At 45.4% G+C, this 20,799-nt stretch overlaps 2 protein-coding genes across 2 annotated transcripts; both read left to right on the forward strand.

Moving 5' to 3' along the window:
- Nucleotides 1-4,413: 4,413 nt before the first annotated feature.
- Nucleotides 4,414-5,372, forward strand: LOC112900583 (18.6 kDa class III heat shock protein). The gene is made up of 2 exons (XM_025969430.1): nt 4,414-4,793; nt 4,895-5,372. Exons 1-2 carry the CDS (start codon nt 4,551-4,553, stop codon nt 5,174-5,176), a joined length of 525 nt encoding a protein of 174 aa, XP_025825215.1. The 5' UTR covers nt 4,414-4,550; the 3' UTR covers nt 5,177-5,372.
- A 5,669-nt stretch (nt 5,373-11,041) lies between these two features.
- Nucleotides 11,042-19,419, forward strand: LOC112888802 (phosphoinositide phosphatase SAC2-like). The gene is made up of 16 exons (XM_025955139.1): nt 11,042-11,555; nt 12,471-12,675; nt 12,756-12,921; nt 13,385-13,610; nt 13,868-13,944; nt 14,035-14,216; nt 14,294-14,391; nt 14,503-14,630; nt 14,710-14,832; nt 14,945-15,353; nt 16,138-16,259; nt 16,391-16,492; nt 17,748-17,951; nt 18,112-18,234; nt 18,668-18,743; nt 18,861-19,419. The coding sequence occupies exons 1-16, from the start codon at nt 11,472-11,474 to the stop codon at nt 18,945-18,947; spliced, it is 2,412 nt and encodes an 803-aa protein (XP_025810924.1). The 5' UTR covers nt 11,042-11,471; the 3' UTR covers nt 18,948-19,419.
- Nucleotides 19,420-20,799: the final 1,380 nt, after the last annotated feature.

Below are 20,799 nucleotides of genomic sequence, written 5' to 3' on the forward strand. Positions count from 1 at the left end.
TTGCTGTGCTAAATTTTGAAAGTCAAGTTTCTATAAACTTGGCTTCGAATGGAAGTGACTTTAGTTTTGTGTAGTAGCTTAATTATATTCCTCCCGGAGACGCTGACTATTCTACCATGGTTCAGCCGTGGAGCATTGTTTATATTTGAAACTAAGTACTCCGTACTTAGTACTATTTTTTATATAGAAATTAACATTTCATAATTTGCATGTGCCAAAATATAACGGTCTGGTGATCAGCCTGCTCCTTTTATGAGCACCTTGAAAGCTGAACGAATGAGATCTTAACCCAAAAGTTCCTTTGATTGGAATCATCACTTGGTAATGATAGTGCCAACTGAGAGCCTGCCGGTCGTTTTCAGCCTGTGCGTTAGTAGCAGCAATTACAGCGGCATTTTTCCGAAAGCGAGACGCAAAGATTCTCCAAAAAATAAAGACACGATCCATCCATACCATAAATCCCATGCGGTTCTACGTGTTTTTTTTTTGCGTTTGTTTCGTTCGGATTTCGTGGCTCTACAAATCCGAAGGTATTAGGCGTCTAATCCAACAACAACAACAACAAAGCATATAATAATAATAATAATAATAATAATAATAATAATAATAATAATACAGAAACTGATTGGATCCAGCATCCAGAAAACACAGCAGCAGCAGCAAGTCAGCAACATAGCAACAAGCCAACAACTTCGTACAGGGAAGTCTCGAGAGCCCAGCGGGCCCCACGGCCAGCAGTTACGGAGTCCCGGTTCTGCCCACGCGCCGCCGCGCAATACGGGCCGTCCGCAGCGGATGACGCAGGACGAACGGCCCAGATGGGCCGCGGGAACGGAGATATTTTCGGTGGCGCGCCTCCAGAAGGTTCCCGCCGGGTGCGCACGGCCCGGCTGCCCGCGCGCTTTTCTGACCGTGTCCTGGTGGGCGCGGCGCGGACCGTGGGTCCCACGCGCCATCCGCCCGCGACTGGCCCACTGGTTTTGCTGGCGAAACTACAACCACGCCACTCCAGGTGTCCAGCCAGCGGCGAGCCTGGCTCACGCGTCACGCCGTGGACGTGCGGCGGCGAGTTCTGGCTGCCCGCGACTGGGTGCGGCGTGCCTGCACGCGAGGCCCACAAAGTTCGGTACGCCGCGGCTCACCGTGGAGCGGGTGCACGGCGGGGGCGCGCGGCTGCTCTCCCTGTCCCGGTAAAGCGACGGCGACGAGGCGAGCAGGGGGTGGATGGGACGGGGCGCTGCGCTGCGCTTTTGGAATCACCCAGAACCTTTAATTTATCCCGCCGATATTGGTATCGTGTCATGATCGGTGTCGAGTCCGCAGTGGGCTGGTTGCTCTTGCTAATGGTATGGCTAGCGGTCGCTAATCTAATCGGGCCCCGTGGGACTCGTGTTACCTCGGCGGGATCGTGTAATCCTGTTTTATACTCCAGTGCTGCTATACAATAATGGGGTGGAGCTCATAGGAAAGTTGGCAGCTAGACTGTGGTACCTGTCTGAACCATCGTGACATTCTGGTGGACCATGTAACGAACTGACCAATCAATGGCGCGACGTACTCAGAAACTACGGACGGAGGGAGTACTCGGAAACTTCTTTTTTGTGTCTCAGAAACTACTGGTCTACTGCTAGAAAGGATCAAGCCATGTAGGGCTCTCTTTTTCCTTTTTACCGCGGGCGATGAGTAAATGAGTACAGCTGGAGTATGGTCACATCGGTTTGACAGCCATATGTTGACTTTAGGACGGATTTTTTTTTTACTGACGCGGTGACGCCCGTATGCCAACCTGAGTACCTGACAGTTAGTCGGACAGATCGGGAAGGATTCCGAAGAACTACCTTCGAGCTAGGTACGTTTGGTTGTAACGTCTCAACTTTAGTTCTACCACATCAAATATTTAATTACTAATTAGCAAATTAGCAGTATTAACGAATCTAGGGATTCGAGGTTCTTAGCGGGCTCACTTCTTGTTAACCGGTCTAAGACCGCGTCTGGAATAAACGTCCATTTGCATGAGACCATAATTTTATCCGACCGTCTCGGCCCACAACTCAACCGCCAGCACGATCGGGATGACCAAGATCTATGTCCCTAACCGTATGAACGATCGGAGGTCGGGTGACCGAGGACTCGGACTGAACTCCGTCTTGTACGTGCCCACCTCCCCAACCGGCAAGCTGGTCAAGAGGTCAGGCCCAACGTACCAGCGGATCCTAAGAGTAGGTGTGGAGAATAATGATGAACATCGGGATCAACTTATCGTACGCAGCCAACCACTCCCTTTACAGGGTCATAGCCTCCCTATTTTAGCAGCAGGCCGCCACTATTCTACCTTCCTATCCTCGTGAAGGGATAGGGCACAACGTTATCATGACACGACGGACATGCCTCCATTATGACGGAGTGATAAGGCGTAACGCTAGGGATGGGATGTGACCGTCGTGTCGTACCTATCGGCACGAGCTTGCCCCCGATCGACGGAGTACGACGCACAGGGAAGAGACGAGATAGCCACTTTATGATGTAGGATTTGGATGGTGGATGATGGAGGACTCCGACTGACAGAGTTGGCGGACCCAACTGACAGAGTTGACGACCCCAACCGACAGAGCTAGAAACTCTTTCTCCACCAACCTTTTTCAACATGTAGTTCCCCTGTAAAAGCTGATCCCCCTGGCTATAAAAGGGCGAGTCAGCCGTTTAGGCAAAGGGCATCTTCGATTAGCAGACAACGTACCACATCTCTCATTCGAAAGCTTGTAACTTCCCAACTCTCACGAGCACCTGAGCTTAAGCAATACATCTGATTGACCCCGACTGGACGTAGAACACTATTGCCTGAACCAGTATAAATCTTGAGTCATTGCGTGCTAGGCCACATCCGATCATGACGCACGATACACATTTCGAGTAGGTTTAGCAGTCGGGCAATTTCGGAACCGACAAGTATTAAATATACTAACTACAAAACTAACTGCACGAATGGAGAGTAATTTGTGAGACGAATCTATTAAGCATAATTAGTCCATGATTTGACAATATAGTGCTACAGTAAATATGGACTAATGATGGATTAATTAGGTTTAATAGATTCATCTCGCGAATTAGCCTCCAAGTTTTATAATTACTTACGTTTAATCCTTCTAATTAGCATCCGAAGATTCAGTGTGATAAGGATAGTCCTTGAAACCAAACACCCCGATCTCCGCTATTCTAAATTAAAATCAGGCCTAGCCAATAGTTTTGTGATCCAATTAAAATTATAGCAAAAAGGTTATTTTTACCTCCTAAACTTTGGGATGAGTCCGCATTTCCTTTATAGACAATGAAACTGTCCGTCTGGACTTGTTGGACTCGCGATACCAGACACATGACCTCCTTAGCTGGTTTCTTTCAGTGGTTTTGCTCTTTTTTATATTTATTTTGGCTGAATCTTAAAAAATCATAATAAATCACAAAAATCATAAAATAGAAAATTCAACTCTGTTGAACTTACATGAGTATATTTATGCAGTGAACATATGATATGATATGATATGATATAATTTACGTTTATATATATATTTTCTATAATTAATTCATAGCTACAGTTTCGTGGTCCAGTTATGGTAAAATTTTTATGGTGGCTTAATTATTATATGCTTGAGTTGTATTAAAAATTTTACGCTCATTTGATCATTTATGCTGGAGCAACTAAATTTCAAGCTATATCAGAAATTCTTCAGTTTCTCAAGCATATATAATCTAATGAGCATGAATTTTTTACTACAGCTCAAGCATATAATTATAAGCCCACCATAAAAATTTCACCAATCACGAAAATTGTAGTATGAATTAATTACATAAAAATATATATCTAAAAGTACAACAAAAATTTTTTACTAAATTATATCATATCATATATTCACTGTATAGATCTACTCTTGTGGAGTCTAATAAAATTGGATTTTTGATTTTATGATTTTTTCTGATTTACTATAATTTTTTAAAGATTCAGCTAAAATAAATATAAAAGGAAAGGAGCAAAACCACTGAGACAAATCAGCTAGAAAAAACATGCGTCCGGTATCGCGAGTTTAAACAGTGGATATGGATGGTTTTATTATTTAGGGAAGGAAATACGGATTCGCTCCAGAGAGATAAAAAGAATTCTTTAAAGATATAAATGTTTCGCCAGTAAAGTATATGGATCTTTTGGCAGGAGCCCAACCAGCCCAACAGAAATCGCCCCAACTGCGGCCCAAGAGCTTGAAGCCGGTACGGCTTGCTGCGTGCTCGGCTTGCATGTCTCCGAGTCTCTGCTTCCAAGTGTCGTCTCCCGGTGCTTCTGGACGCGACAGCACACCACCTCTCTGCAGCCCTGCCTCTCTGAAGCATCTCGAACTTTCGCTGCCGCTCACTTTATACCCCATCCCCTTCCACCTTCCGCTCTGCCACAATCGCAGAACGCACAGCATTAGCGCGCAAGGGAGAACCAGCAGATCTCTCGCCACTCACAGTCCTCGGTAGGGTCGCAGCGTTGAGCGCGGGAGTGAGGAAGGAGGGAAGCCATGACGGAGCTGTTTGACACGGCCGTGACCAGCCTCCTCCACCTGCCGGAGGTGCTCGACCGCCTCGCCGCCGCGGACGGCGACCGCCGCTCGGGCGGCCACCACGGCGCGCACCATCACGGGCACGCGCGCGTCCACGGCCTTGGCGGCGGCGGCGGCGGCGCGCCGGTGGACATAGTGGAGACCCCCGGCGAGTACGTCTTCCTGCTCGACGTCCCCGGCCTCTCCAAGTCCGACATCCAGGTACGCAACCGCTCGCGCCGCGCTACTCGCCGTTTCTCGTGCCGAGCAAGGAACGACTAATCTGACATGACATCCGGGGCGTGTTCGTTGGTTGGGCGCAGGTGACGCTGGAGGAGGACCGGGTGCTGGTGATGAAGGGCGGCAACAACAACAACGGGAAGCGGAAGCGCGAGGAGGAGGAGGAGGACGGCGAGGGGTGCCGCTACATCCGACTGGAGCGCCGCGCGTCGCCGCGGTCGTTCGTGCGCAAGTTCCGGCTGCCGGAGGACGCGGACGCGGGCGGCATCGCGGCGCGCTGCGAGAACGGCGTGCTCACCGTCACCGTGAAGAAGCAGCCGCCGCCGGAGAAGAAGACCAAGTCTGTGCAGGTCACCATCGCCTGAGCCCCCCCCCAGCCAGCGAGCGAGCAGTCGGTCAGCAGTGGCAGTCTAGCAGTAGGAGTGCACGTAGAAGGTTGGGTGCTCTGTTTGTGTTCGATGCAGAGTAGGGAGTTATGGCTGTTCGTCTTTCGTGATGTCGCTATGGAACGGAACTGAACGAGTATCCTAGTGTCAGTTGCAACTGTCGGTGAACTCGCAAGAGATTCCAGTATTCCCTCTAATTGTTTGTTGGTATCTTCTCTCTGATTCAAAGTGATTCCAGTATTCCAGTCTTTTTTTCACACTGGAATTCATAACGTTTTCTTGCTGAGATCGACGTTGCGAGGTGCTATCGCGTTCGCGTGGCAACAACATCGACGCCCCTCCGGCATGTTTCAGACAAGGAGCATCGCTGGTGCGCAGAGCAGTGATGCACGATGCGCGTGCGCCACCTTGTGACCAAGAGAGGGTGACACGGCACCTGAAAAGGCTCAGGCGATGCCCGATTGCCAGCTGCCCGGCAGGGTCGGGATCGAGCATTAGCCGCTTGTATGGCCTGGGAATCGCGCTGGCGACTGGCTTCGCCTTCGACGTCGCCGTTGGGCCTCCAGTAATTCCGCTTCCGGATGATGATCGATCGTGTCGTGTCCCCCTATCTCGACAGCGATCAGAATATCTTGCCTGCAAGAGCGGGAGGTGCAGCTTTCTCCCTCTGATTCGCTGCCAGTTGGGCGAACGCGAGGCTTGTCCGAATGCGTCGTCTGAACTCGTCTGTGCTGTCAAGGCCACCGTATTTCCAGCACGAGTAGGAAACGAAAACGTTCATGGCAGGAAGAGAGACGCTTGTCTGGAAATTCAGTGACCTGTCCCGGCTCCCCCGGCACGGCGCTGTCCCGGAATCCCTGCCCTAAACCTCGCGCGACGTGTCAATGGTGACGACGTTCCAGAAGTCGAGAAAAATGTTGCCCGTAGAACGGATTGTTTGGTCGATCATTACAAATAAAGGAACTGTAAACTGCTACGGCGTAACCACCCCGAAAACGGAGGCGAGTGCTACTACAGGTGACCGCAAGAATGGAACCGGGCCTCAGTCTCTCAGGGTGCCAGGCTAGTCATGCCAGGCTCGATACGTGTCACCGGTTCACTGTTCATGAAGAAAAGGCGAGACGCACAGGAAACTCCGACCACCATGGTCCCTGGGGACCCGGACGTCTCCAGAATCCACAGTCCAGACCCTTCCTTCCTTCAGTTTCTTTCCTTCATGTGGGAGCTACAACTAGCCGCTCACTCTACTCTACTCTCTACGGCTTAGCCTCGTGCTCAAGCGATCAATCGAGCAGCAGCGCACTGTGTCTGATACTCTGATGATCAATCGAGCAGCAGCGTACTGACCTGTTACCGCCGCACCACGCGCGGTCTGCCGGACGTGGCGGCCTGCCCGCCGGCGAGAGCAGGGCGTCGTCGTCGCGCGAGACAAGTGGACGCCTTTCCGCAGCAGCGCTGGCCGCACCTCACGTGAAATGCTACTAGCTACTGCTAGTCTTGTACACAGTCGACTAGTGCAACAAGCCAACAACCACCGGGGGCCTACCGGCGAAAAGGCTGGGAATGGCCGGGTGGCGCTGGCGCCGCACCTGTTTAATCAGGAAATTTGCTTCTTGGACAGCTACAGCAGCGGCATCCAGGATGGATTAATTTGGAGGCAGCCTGATTGATCCGTCAGTGCCGGCCGTTCTTTTGATCGGCTGCACGGACTCGTTCGTCATGCAGCTGCTTCTCTGCCAAAGCGCGAGATCGGCGCTGCTTTGCCCTGGCGAGCCGTACGCCCGCGTGGGATGCTTGACTGATTGGGAATCCGGCGGCTGAGGTTGGCATGCACGGATGATCGTCCGTGCATAGATCACGGGGAACTAATTCAATCCAATCTAACCCGATCCCATCCGATCGCGATCGCTGGCCGGCTGACGACGATGCGCGCAGCCACGGCGACGATTGCCCCAGGCAGCAGCCAGCAGGCTCTCCCCGGGCCGGCCGGCGGCGTCGGCACCCGGCAGCGAAAGCAGCGGTGCCCTGCCGCAGCGGTCTCTCTCTGCAGGCCGTGCGTCCCAGCTCGGCAGCGGCAGCTCCTCCTCTCATGCATGCATACCCAGACCGATCTGCATGCACGTGTCGCCACCTCACCTCTGCTGCAGGTGTGCCGCCGTGCCGGTCTCTGGAATCGCTGTCCGCAGCCGCCTCTTGACGCTCGCGGCAATGGCATGGCATGGGCGTGGGGCTCGTGCGATGGGCTGTGCCAATGACTCCGCGGCCGGCACGCTGCGACGCCAAGATGCGTGATTGTTCGCATGATCATGCTCGTCCTATCAGGTCGAGAGAAATTAATTATGCGCTAGTGTTAGTGCGCAGCGTTATCACTTGGTATCATGGAGGATTTGACTGGGCAGCTGGTTCATGAGTCACGACCGTGATTTAATTTATATAAGAAATATCGCTGCGGTGTAGCATATGTATGTGCACGTCCGCGGTCGTCGTATGCTAGAAATATCACAGCTTTTCGACATGCCATGGAATTATCTGCCGTGCATGCCCGGCCGTCCATGTGTTCCTGGCCCGTGATATCTTCGGTCGGTCTCATTTTGCCCCTGGAAAAATGGTAGCATATGCATATTATCCTGCTTTTTACGCATGGCCATGGCCGCTATCTGTTGGCGTATTCAAGGTACCTACAATGATAGCTTTATTGATGGATTTTGTTGGAGCCGACCATTTCAAGCCACCCTTTTTTTTTTACTCCTTGAAATGGAGTTTGGGATAAGAATAAGGATTACATGATGTGAACTATTATTCTATTAATACTATGATAAATCAGGAAATGGAACAGCCGAACAGCTGTCGCCAGGGGATTCAATTTAATTTATTTCATTCTGGTTCCGAAGCATGAACAAGAAAGTGTCAATTCGTAAAGCCAGGAATTTCCTGCACGATTCAATAAAAGAATCAGGAAGTTTCTTTGATGGGACCTGTATAATTAGCCGTCTTTAATTTCCATCTTCGTGGAACTCTCCAGTGATTTTCCAGCAAGATTATATAAAGATGGCTGACCTTTGCCGGTACAGAATTTTGTGACCTATTGGCAGTGTTGGAACAGCCATCGTATCAGAGAATTCTTTCATGCGTGCCGATGTCCGATGTCGTATCACTGCGCATCAACTTGCGACCCTATACATATAGTTGACTTTCATCTATCTATGTATCGAACCCATTAACTAAGGGGGGAATAACGGATAATAGTTTAGAAGTTAAAACCCCACTCAACGAATTTAAAATGCCCACACATATATACAACTTGTTCAGTCCCTTCCCATCTTTCAGCAGGAGCAATAACTTGCCTGAACCAAAAAGGCTGAAACTCCCAATAACTTTCAGAGAAATTGTTCGTTCCTTCCTTTTCCTCTCGGAAAATCTTGTACCTCACTGAAACTGCAAGCTGTTTTCCGTGAGCCGAGAACCTGGCGAACAGCTTAGAGAGAGCGTGGCTAATAAGCCAGCCTACCGCCGGCTGAGAACATCACGATACGCCGCCTAACTCAGCCTTATTATACTTGCTCTTAGCCTAACTCTCCCATACGCCGACGAGAACATCACGATACGCTGACGTGGATAGCAATCCTCGCATGCAATGGAACCCTAGGGCTGCTGCTAAGCCCCTGCCTGAAACCGGCGAAAAGAAAAGAAAAGATCGCCGATCCGTCAGCTACTATCGATCGCGCGGGCACAGCTTCGTGCCTGTGCCTCCCAGCATGTGCATGCGCCAACATGCATATGCACATGCACACGTCGCGAACGAATTCACGGTCGCTACGCGACATCCCCGGCACTGTGCTACGTGTGCGTCGTGTACCCGCGTGTGGCTCCTCCGATCCATTTGTGCTACGTGTCGCTTGCTTCCTCTGCGTTTACTTGGCATGCATGTGAACCATCAACGGCGTATTCTATGGCCTCTCGCTTTCTTTTGTTCTTCTTCTCCTTCTTCTTTTTTTTTTTGATCGTCGCTCCTCTCGCTTTCGCGTGCACGCCTGGACAATTCCCGTCCGGCCGGCCGGCGCCCTGCCCGCCCGTTCTCCTTGATCGTTCGCCTTCAGCTCTCTGCCGTCGCTGATCGCCGAAACCGACGGGTTATATATATTAGAGTAATTTTAACTATTACCGGGTCACGAACGGATGTGAGCTGTGCCAACTTGAACAAAAGAAAGATTGATGTGGGTAGTCCAGCGGGGATCGCGTGATCATTTCAAAATTATTGTTGTTAAACTCGTGGGGATGTGAACTACGTGGAGCATATGTGCGAAATGAAGTAAGCTTTCAGACCTTTGAGAAATATCTTTCTTATTTGAGCAAGGAAAGCTTTATAAACTAGACAGTAGAGTGGTTACGATTGTTGTTCAGGAGATCAACAATAACGCACGCAAGCGCTTGCCCCAACCAAACATTCGAGAAATATCTAACTACCTATTGTGTCCGTCTGTAGGATGGACTTCATGTACAATGTACTATGCCGCTCGGCGCGGTATTTATAAATTGCTGCAGATAATGACATACCAATAATGGTGGTCTTGTTGCTACCACAAGCGTTTTCGTGTTGATGTCACCGCAAAGTCTTTGGGTTTCTCAAACACTTGCTATTTCACACTCTTTCTTTTATTCCGCAAACCAATTAATCACCTAGGTCGTATCTCCCGGCAAAAGGAAAACACGAGAAGTAGCTGGCCCTGTGGTTGGTTTGGCAAAATAAAAATACAGGTTGTATCCAACGGCAAAAAGGCTGTGCTCCTTTTGGGCGGGGGTGGCCGGCCCTACGGAAGGCTCCAAAGTCTGTGGCGCAACAGAGCAACGTGCGGATCGGCGGGTGCCCAATGATTGAGGCGCCCCCGACACGCAAACCCCGAGGAGCCCAACCGGATCGCGCCACGTCTGCCGGTCAACCTGCGCGGACCCGGCCCCTCCACCCGCCAAGTTGACCCGGCCATGACTTGTCAAGCATGAATTCCTTCGTGCAGGGAGCTCTTGGTTGCATTGTTAATGGGACAATATGAGTCGTGAGTTGTGACCGGTGGCATAAAATACATGGTACGACTAGTGGCATGGTATTGAGCTCTCACCTGCCGGTGATTGGCACGATACATTTTTTTTTTGGCCCGGGATACGTTGCTGTGACATGTCATGAAAACTATGTGAGAATTGAGGTGGATATCGTGACTCGTGGACAGATCATCCAAGCAATCTCGTGCAGTGTAGCTTGTAACAGCGTGTTGGAGTGGTAAAACACGTATGAATTTGTGACCGGGGATATGCGTACTATTCATTTTGGTATTAGAGGTGCTAGCTAAAGCTAATTCAGGATAAAACGCTACAGCATATTAGCATATATTCCTTGCGTTCGGCACTGCTGTGCTTCTCAAGCCTCCGGACTAATTTATTGAATAACAAAGACAGTCCATTGAATCCCCAATTTGCTAAAACTTTTTCTTTCCTTACAACACAAAACGTGGTCCCTAAGCAAACACATTTTCTTGGAGATGATCAGTAGCTAACACTGGTCTTCACTAGCCAATTAACAGCTAGTTACACCTTCCTTAAGATCACTGTAAAAAGCAACCTTTTCCCTTGTCAGGATAGAGCAAATAATTACAGATGTGAAAACAAAGCTTCTGCATGAAAAATTGACCTGTACCACTCAAATTGCCCCGAACCACATTTCTCATCACCATCACGCAGCCTGCCACGGTAATGTCACCTTCCAAAGATGCCTCACCCATCTCGCCGGTGCCTATCTGGTAGTAGGTGTTACCGTCCCCGCAGGGCACAAGGGGAAACGGATTCCAACCAAATTTAAACGGGGAACAAAACGCAACGCCGTAACAGGCCTACCTCTGCTGGCTGTCCAGCAGCTGTATTCGCCGCAACCTCCTCCTCCTCCTGCTTCCCACCCCTCCGCCTCCGGCTCACGGATTCCTTCACCTCGCGGAATTCTCCTCGCCTCCACCACCGCCTCGGCCTCCCACGAGCTCCCCTGCGCTAGAAGCTTCCTGGGACGCGGTCCGAGGCCCGGATCCTTTGGCCCCGAGGCGGGGGCGCGGTTTGCGCGGGGGGTTCAGAGCCGGCGCGGGAGCTGCTCTGATTCGCCGGGGGTGCCGCGGGGAATGCTCTACCTCAAGCTGCCGGCGGGGGATCTAGGGTTCCGTCCAGGGGCGGCGCGTCGGGGATCCGGCGGTGGCGGGGCCTGAGGTGGCGCGAGCGGGCGATCCGGCCGGGGCCGGCCATGACGGCGGCGTCGGCGGCAGCGATGGAGCAGGAGGCCGAGGCCACATGCCTGCAGAGCTTCGAGCTGTACGAGAGCGAGTCGGTAAGTCTACCAATGCGCTGGTTCAGCTCGTGGTTTGCAGCAGCAGCTGCTTTGCCGTTACTGTTGCGTGCTGAGGGAAGTATTCGGGCCTCCGGATCGGTTGATTCGGGTTGGACCAGAGGCCTAGAGTACTTATGAATTCTAGATATTCGTGTCGTTGGGAACTGCTATTTCTCATCGATTCTTGCCTAGTGTTTTCGAGTCAAATTGTGTTGTAGCATCGCTGCGAAGCTATGCTGTTTCCATACCATCCGCCGTTGTGATTAGACTATAGCTTCAACCTTCAGTCTTCGTGAATTAATTTGAATGCCTTTTCTCACGCATGGTATGGCAACTTGTCGTGGAAATGGTTATCATACGGAACCTTTGCTTGTTTTTGTGCTAGTTGTGTGTATGGAACGGATTTCACATGGTACTCTGATCCGCTGAAATATAAACCGTTTGATTTAACAATTTATTTGATGGTAAAACAAAATTATCCCTACTTCATATGTTAGAATCTGCCTGGCGCACCATGATAACTTTATTGCTAGCATAATAGATCATCTGTTTCCAAAGTTGTGGACAAAGCATGCTAGTTTTTACTTCTGATCACATCTGCATATATATGCCTTGTAAGCCCATTAGCAATAATACATACATAGTACTAAACTATGATTAGTTCACTAAGGACATTGTTGATGTGGTACTGGACAGAATCAAGTGGGAAAGAGAAAAAAACTTCTAAGGCTTAAGAGTTTGGTGAAACTTCTCCCTGTTCTTTTTTTTAACATTCCACCTGTAATCACATGTTGGTCACCGTATTTGCAAATCAATATTCAAACTGTTGATGGAATTGGTTAATTTATCTGCTCAACAACCAATGTACTTCCTTATCACATTTGACACTAGTACTAAGTATGTTTTGCTTTGCAGAGACTTTATATTCTTGGAACTAACTCTGACAAAACACTTTGGAGATTACTCAAGATTGATAGATCAGAGCCATCAGAACTTGTGATAGATGAGTGTTCTACTGTATATAGTGACAGTGAACATCATGACTTGTTGAGAGGTCTTGATGAAGAACACAGGTCAACTGGCGGAGTAAAATTTGTTACAAAGTTTTACGGCATTATTGGTAAATTTTCCTTGATTGTTTTACGAACAGAGAAACAAATAGTCTGTATATATACATTTGATGATAAATTTTCTTGCCAGGTTTCATCAAGTTCCTTGGGCCATATTACATGCTAATTATTACCGAGCAGAAAAGAATTGGGGAAATCTTTGCTCATCCAGTGTACCAGGTGACTAGGACTGCAATGGTTGAATTAGCAAATTCTAAGACAAGATCTACCTTTCAAAGCTCCAAGGATGAGAACAGGTTTGTGTTGCCCTCACTTTAGTATCAAAGTACCAATGCTGTATAACTATTTTCTTCATTAACTTAAAATGGTTGGACCAATCGATGAAAAAACAATGTGCGAAAATAAATCTGTGGAGGCCATCATTTGCAAGCTTATTTATTTTACCCTTTTTCTTAACTCAACTTGGCACTAGAAAACTTTTGTCTTGTGTTGTTAAGAACTTTATGAGCTCCAATAGCTCCGTTGTACACTGTGCCCTTAAATGCACCAAGTAATGAAGGATCCATGCGATCAACTTCTTCAAAAGGCAGCTTATTTCTTTTTTAATGTAATTTCTCCAGATCTACAGCTATCTATGTATAACACTATTTCATGAACCAAATAAAACAAATTCTGAACATTCATTCTCCAGTTTTCTTCCGCTGACACTGGATTAGTGCAGTTCTTTATGATAACATATCTATTTCTGTAATCCTGCAGATACAAGAAGATCTTGAGCACACTTGATCTTAGGAAGGATTTCTTCTTCAGTTATTCATACCACATCATGAGAAGTCTTCAGAAGAACTTGAGTGACCCACATCAGGAAGGATGGACCTTATATGAGACAATGTTTGTCTGGAACGAGTTTCTGACTCGTCGGATCCGTAACTGTCTCAGAAATACTTTGTGGACCGTTGCACTGGTCCATGGTTTCTTTAAGCAGGTACATGCTTGATAAATAAGTTTCCTTTGAATCAGATAGTCACTTGTATTGAGAAGATACTAGAAATGCTTTTATTCCAAAAGAGAGGTGCTACAATAACCAGCTGTGACTGGGTTACATCTGGTTGTCCTGTCTAACAGAATCACATTCCCTAGCATTTGTTTCTTCCCTCTGTTTCTGTACCCCAATCATTTCAAATATTGTTCTCACATTCTGCTTCTGAATACTAAAAAATGGGCCTGTTGTCATGTTTGAAGGATAAATTCTCAATATCTGGGAAGGATATCATGCTCACACTCATTGCTAGACGCTCGAGGCATTATGCTGGAACCAGGTTTGTGCTTGAAACTTAGTATTGGTTAAATAAAATTGTCTCTCTTACTTTAGCCTGATGTTTGGGCTTACTTTAATGAATAATGAGCAGATATTTGAAAAGGGGGGTGAATGAGAAAGGCAGAGTAGCAAATGACGTTGAAACTGAGCAAATTGTATATGAAGCTGTGCCTGGACCTAGTGAAGTAAGTTCTGTTGTGCAGAACCGGGGTTCAATCCCACTTTTCTGGTCACAGGAGACATCAAAATTGAATCTTAAACCTAATATAATATGTAAGTTCCGAAACCTTTCTATGACACATCTGTCACTTTTCACCAACTTTGCTAGTAAAAGTTTACCATTTTGTTAGTGCATGAGATGGACGACGATTATGAAGCTACCAAGCTTCACTTTGAAAATCTTAGAACAAGATATGGAAACCCTATCATTATCTTAAACTTGATTAAGGTGAGTTTACCATCTTATTCTGGAGTAGCAGCATCTTGTCATTATATCTTCACATGAATGATAATTTAATGTACGCTGCTGTTGTGGCTGTCTTTGTTGTTTACTTGGAAGACACGTGAGAGGCGAGAGTCTATACTTCGCCGTGAATTTGATAAGGCAATCAAGATAATAAATAAGAGCTTATCAGAGGAGGATCATCTGAGGTTCTTGCACTGGGATCTTCATAAAAATTCTCAAGGGTATTCATTGTTATGTTTCTCGTTCATTTCCTATCTGTCATTGTCTTGTTGTGTGTTTTATTGAAGTATTCTATTTCAGCAAACCTACAAATGTGCTTGATGTTCTGCTGAAAGTGGCATTTCGGGCTCTGAGCTTAACCGAGTTTTTTTATTGTCAAGTTGCACCAAGTTCAGAGACTGCTGCACACTGGTCCACTCTATTGTAAGACCTTTCCCGAGTACTAGCTTGTTCACTCTCTGTTATAAGCCACCTCAAGAATTGGTACTACTGTTCTTTGAAAATTTAATTTGTTTCTTTCATTCGTGCCTTATAGGAGTGGTCTTGAACCATATTTATGTGATGACAACAGCAATAGTGACAACACAGAGTGTTCTGAGATTGTTGGTGATATATCCCAAGAGGATATCTCTGGCAGCTCTGATTCCTCTGGTAACGCAACTGCAGAAGACAAAGTTGAGAATAGTGAACTGCCACCACTAAAACCACCAAAATTCCAAAAAGGTGTCTTGCGGACAAACTGTATTGATTGTTTGGATCGAACAAATGTTGCTCAGTATGCGTATGGTTTAGCTGCTCTTGGACATCAGCTGCATGCGCTTGGTGCTATAGAATCTCCAGAGCTAGGTTTAGAGGCTCCCTTGGCCCATCACTTGATGCACTTTTATGAGAGGATGGGTGACACACTTGCTGTACAGTATAGTGGTTCAGCTGCTCACAACAAGGTAATTTTGAGGCATTTCTTTGGTTGTAATGGCAGGAAGGGGATACAACATCTGGTTTGGAGTTTTTAGAATTGGTCAATTCATTAGCTTAAGTTGCATTATAAGACGTGACCATACAAAGATGCTTGCTCTGTTCTTTATTCTTCGATACGAACTTTTCCAGCATATACTAGAGCCAGTCATGGATGAGTTTGCTTGTTTTGATACCATTGTTTGTATTGAAAAATCGAGTTACTATCTTCTGTAAGGGGAAAAAATAGGATGTGGCACTAGAGCCCTGTCTACTTAATGGACATTTGTAATTTGGACCATAAACAGACTTCCAAGATGCCAGACACAAACTGTTCTCGTGGGCCAAGGCAGCTGTTCCTGGGAGGAATATAAAATCGGAACTTATGGATGGTGCCACTAAGTTGAAAGCACATAGTATAGTTGTCCTACAGTTTTTAAAAGCATAGCTGTTCTCTAAACCTTGATGAAGACTAACCATGGTACTGACATAAATCTATATGCAAAGGGGAAAAGGTAATGCATAAATAATGGCATCTTTTTATCGTTCAAATCTCCTAATAACCCAGCAGTTCAATGATCAAGCTAAAACAAAAGGGCCCATTTAATTTTAATCCCATCTTTCCAACTAGCAAAGCTACTCTTCCTCTAATGAAAATGTATCTGCAATGCTTTGTGGCAAGTCGTCCTTTTACCTCTATCATATGTGCTGCTTCATATTTAGCTGTTTGGTTTCAGCTTGCTCTAATTTTTTCTTTGGTGTGTTCTTCTGAAGATATTCTCTGCAAAGAGAGGTCACTTGAAGCTTTTTATTCAGTCACAAGAGTTCTTCAGGACACTACAACGGCACTACAGCAACACCTGTATAGATGCTAACAAACAGGCTGCCATAAACTTGTATGTTTACTGGGTATATCAATATTTGTTAAGAGCAGTTTCTTTCCGTTTATTGATGTGTTATATTGTGGGCTTCAACGGTGTTTTGATGGGTTTGTTTTATTTATCACTTGGTGCTCCCCTTCTTGTAGATTTTTAGGATACTTCCAGCCGCAGCAGGGAAAACCTGCACTGTGGGAGCTAGAATCATCTTCCGGGGAGCATAACAATGAACTTTCTGATGACCACACAAGGTAACTTAAAAATATGTCTAACAACATAATACATCAGTTGTTAAATTTTCTCATGTTTCGAGATAATTGCAAGGGCATCCATTAAGCTGTAATTCATTTGTTGTACTTAAAGGCGTCTGATGTTATACTTCTTAAGCCCAAAGTGTAGTGGTGCACGGTGACTGTACACAAGTGGCTCGTATTTGTGTTCTATTGTTCTGGTAATGCCTTTTCATGTGTTTTGCGGCCTATACATTTCGGAATATATGCCTACACTGATGTACAGTGAAACTAGGTTTTTCTAGAGGCGTTTGTATTCAATGAACTAGATCCAATATTTTTCTTCAGGTTGTACTTTTCTTTAATGATGTTGGAGTATTTCTTCATGCTGTACTGAATATATATGTGAAGTAACTGCAAGCAGAATTTCAATGTTCTGTTTTCATTATAAAATTAAAGAAATTATATCTTCGTTAATTCATTACATGCCATTGAAAACCTTCATGTTATTTTTCTTAAAAGGAAACATTACAAATTGTCTGAGCTGTTGCTCTGTTGCCGAGTTACCTTTTTTTTTGAGAAAAAGGCTGGCTTCAGTCCCTAATCAATAGAAATGGCATTGAAGTCCTTCTGTGAATTGAACTTGATAAAATAAAAGCTAGAGGTACAGGGGACCCATATTACTAAGACATTTCTAAGACATTTCCTTTACAGTTAATCCTACTTAAGACTGTGATATTCCATTTTCTGATCCAATTACATGTTGGCCATTTTGTACATTCTTTTCATCACAGTAAGGATAGATTAAGGCCTCCTTTGGCAAGCTTAGTTGATATACCGAAAAGTCTATATCTTTTCAATGGCACATGAAGTATCCTCCTGTATTGATTTGAATTAGCTATTTAGCTGACAATGCTACGCTACTAAAGAACACACAAGGGTGTTTTAACTTTGCAACCATCCAAGCTGCAATTGAGTATCATGATAAAGGCTTGGTACTGCTTTGCAGTAACTAAAAATACAGTGACTGGTTGGAGGTTATACTGTTTTTCAGTATAGCTGAGGTGTAATTTTATTTTGATAAATATCTTGCATAATGTTTTTGAATTTGCAGCATTGTGTCTATTTATGCTGAACACTAGGATGAACACCATGAGACACTAGGACCCCTTAGCACAATTGAAGAGAACACAAAGTTTGAACCTTTAAATGAAGCATGCACGTTGTAACTTAGCAGCATCCTTCTTATCATTGACTGTTTATTTTAATGTCACAGTACATTGAAAAGAATAAGATCAGATGGCAGTATTCTTCATGAAAGCGGTGCTTCTATATCTGGCTCTGGTCATTGCCATAATGAACCGTTGAGTGCATCACTGCCTGATGTTCAGAGTGGGTTACAAGTTCCAAATTTGGAATCTGATTCAATTCACGAAAATGAAGTTTCATCAGGCTATGAAAGTGGGGTATCACACCTAAGGTCAGTTTACGCTTCTTTAGGCTTTTGATTTCATGTATCTTCTTTACAGATAGTAGAATAATTTACCACAAGATTGTGAGAATGTGGTGTTTTAGAATTCATATAATGAGATTTCCTGTTTACTTATGGCAGCTTCTTTGTTCTCTAAAATTTGTTTTAGGTATACTCCCACAGCCTCTGATATACTTCATGTCCCAAGAGCTGATCCTGACAATGATTCTGGTGATTCAAACTTCCTGGATCTTGAATGGCTCTCTACTTCAGGCAACTCAAGTGATGAAAGGTCAACTTTTCATTTTTTTTTGCTTTAGCTTCAATAATTTTAATCTCTCATGCACAATTACCATCATAGTCTTCAGCGGAAAGTTTTCTTTGTTATGTTGTATGTACCTTTCTTTCTCTTGAGATCTGAGCTAGGAAAACTGACTGGGGGAAAGGAGAAAATAATTATAACTTATCTGTGCTATTATTTATGTAGTGTTTAGCTCCACTTGCATAAAAAGTTTCCTTGCTCTTGCAATCACATAGCTAGCCCTGTACTACTAATCACAGATCTGTATAATCTTTTTCAGTACCATTTGATTAAATCTTATATCCTGACTCTGGATATGTTTTGTTTCCATGCTCCATTTTTTCCTCCAATATTCGCTTATTGCTGCTGCTCAACAGAACACTATTCTTTCCTCACTGTTTTTCGGTCAATTGTGCTTGAACAGGTCTGTTGCAACTAGCACGCCAGATGCGAACCTATCGACTGAGAATGTAATTAGTGGCATAACTCCTGAAATCATGGTGAGGATATGGCCCAAAAATCCTTATTGTCTATAAAACAACCGCTTCTCAGCATTTTGGTGCATTTTTATCAAAACATTAAATGTATCTTTTTTTTTTGGTGGTGGTGCTTTTCAGGAAAACCAAGTTGCTGAAATTCAGGCTCAGAAGTTACCTGACGATTTTGTGCAGTGGGTTAATCACGGGGACACTTTTTGGTATTAAGGTTACGATTATGCTGTCTCATGTATCCTGGCTACTTGGAAGATCCAGCTTCTCTTCCGGGGTAGTCATTGGACAGATCCGAATAGGAGATTAGGAGGTGAGAATAAGATGGATGGTACAGCAGTTCAGACATTTCTCCTGTGAATTATGCCCTCATCATCCCAGAGTCCTTTAGGGAAGCATAACCTCTGCTTATTTGTTCACATCTTTTTTTACTATGGGCGAGTAGGTAGATATTTTTTCTTTTAAAAGAAAATAGAGATAGGTGTGGTAATTATTATTCATCTGGAATTGTATCATTATTCATGGGACTGCTATTTTCATGTGTAAATATATATGCTTGAGGTGTCTTTAGTAGAGGTGGAGAGCAAGGCACCGCGTATTCCTCAACGTCTTTTCCTTACCCCTTTTTGGCTCTGGTCTCGTGGAACAGTATGTTAATAAAAAAATGGTGCTTGGTTCTCTTTTATCATGTACCGAGAATTTTTTTGTGAGAACTTATCTTGATGTCCAAATGTTATAATCTTTATGGACGGCTTACTTTTGCCATTGGCTTCCTGTATCCACTGTTCGTGTCTCAGCTGTACTGTTGGTTCCGTAGCAGAGTAGAAGAGTGATTGGGTGTAAAAACTATGACACAACATAACATGGTCCTTATATGCTACCCACCAGACACACCAATTCCCTTTAATAGTGAGGTGTCAATCCAGACAAAAGAAAAGGAGAAAGGAGCAGAAGTTACAACCACCACTGACATAAGAGAGAGGACATTATATAGCCACAGAAATGTATGGTGTTGTGGTGCAAAGTTTCTTGAACTCTTTGTAACAGTTCGTGACAATGCATCATTGCCATATTTTATGACAGAATTATACGAGTCGTAGCTGTAGGAGCGGGAAGCATCGTGAAGTAACCGCACAGGCCTGGTCCATGATGTCGACCCCAAAGTGATAAAAAATGAGGCCTGCGTGGGCGTGTGCCTCGGATCCAGCAACAAGGTCAAAGAGTCCATGGACATTGCTTGTGGAAAATTTCTCCCGTGGCATGGGAAGATCGACCAGCTCGTGATGCGCCGATGCATCTTGGCACTGCACAGGGGTCACATCCACATCTCTCAATGGTTCAATGGGTAATTCAGAGCAGGATATCTGTGGTCGTGGTTTGAAGCTTCCCTTCTTCCCTATGCTTGCTACAAGTGGATCGGTAGTAGTCACCACTCACCAGCAGGACCGCGTGCTGGAGTTTCTGTCGCTGTGCATGCGTTCCGCGTTCGGCGCCACGGCGCATCGTAGAGTCATCGAATAGTGGTGTGCTTATTGTCTACCCCTTCTGGCCAACTTTGGTTCTAATAATACGCTTAGATCTCTTCATGTAGCAGCTGCAAATCACATGCGGGCAGTAACATTGTACACATGCTAGTACATCTTTACATTGTTTGATTGATTATATATCGTCTTTTGTTTCTCAAATGTGGACCCCCTTCCATATAATCCCATCTGTTTTTGAAATATAAGGTTTTTTAGTACTACCTTCCTAAGTCGAATTATATAACTTTGGCCAAGTTTAAATAAAAAATATATTCACATTACTTTTTGTGAATGATATTGACATTTACAATACTAACAAATACAATGTCAAGGTGTGTTTTTTATAATAGATTCAATGAAACTAAATTGATGGTGTAGGTTTTGGTGTATTTTTCTATAAATTTGGTCAAATAGGTAAACTTGATCTAGTGTTTTAAATTTTAGAACATAGGGACTATGTACTACCTATTGGTATATCATCAACCGGTATTGTGACTGCCTTCACCAATGAAGCAATCAGAGTGTGGCCGGCGTAAACATAGACG

The sequence above is a fragment of the Panicum hallii genome, chromosome 1 (genome assembly GCF_002211085.1).
Source record: "Panicum hallii strain FIL2 chromosome 1, PHallii_v3.1, whole genome shotgun sequence".
Classification (NCBI taxonomy): domain Eukaryota; kingdom Viridiplantae; phylum Streptophyta; class Magnoliopsida; order Poales; family Poaceae; genus Panicum; species Panicum hallii.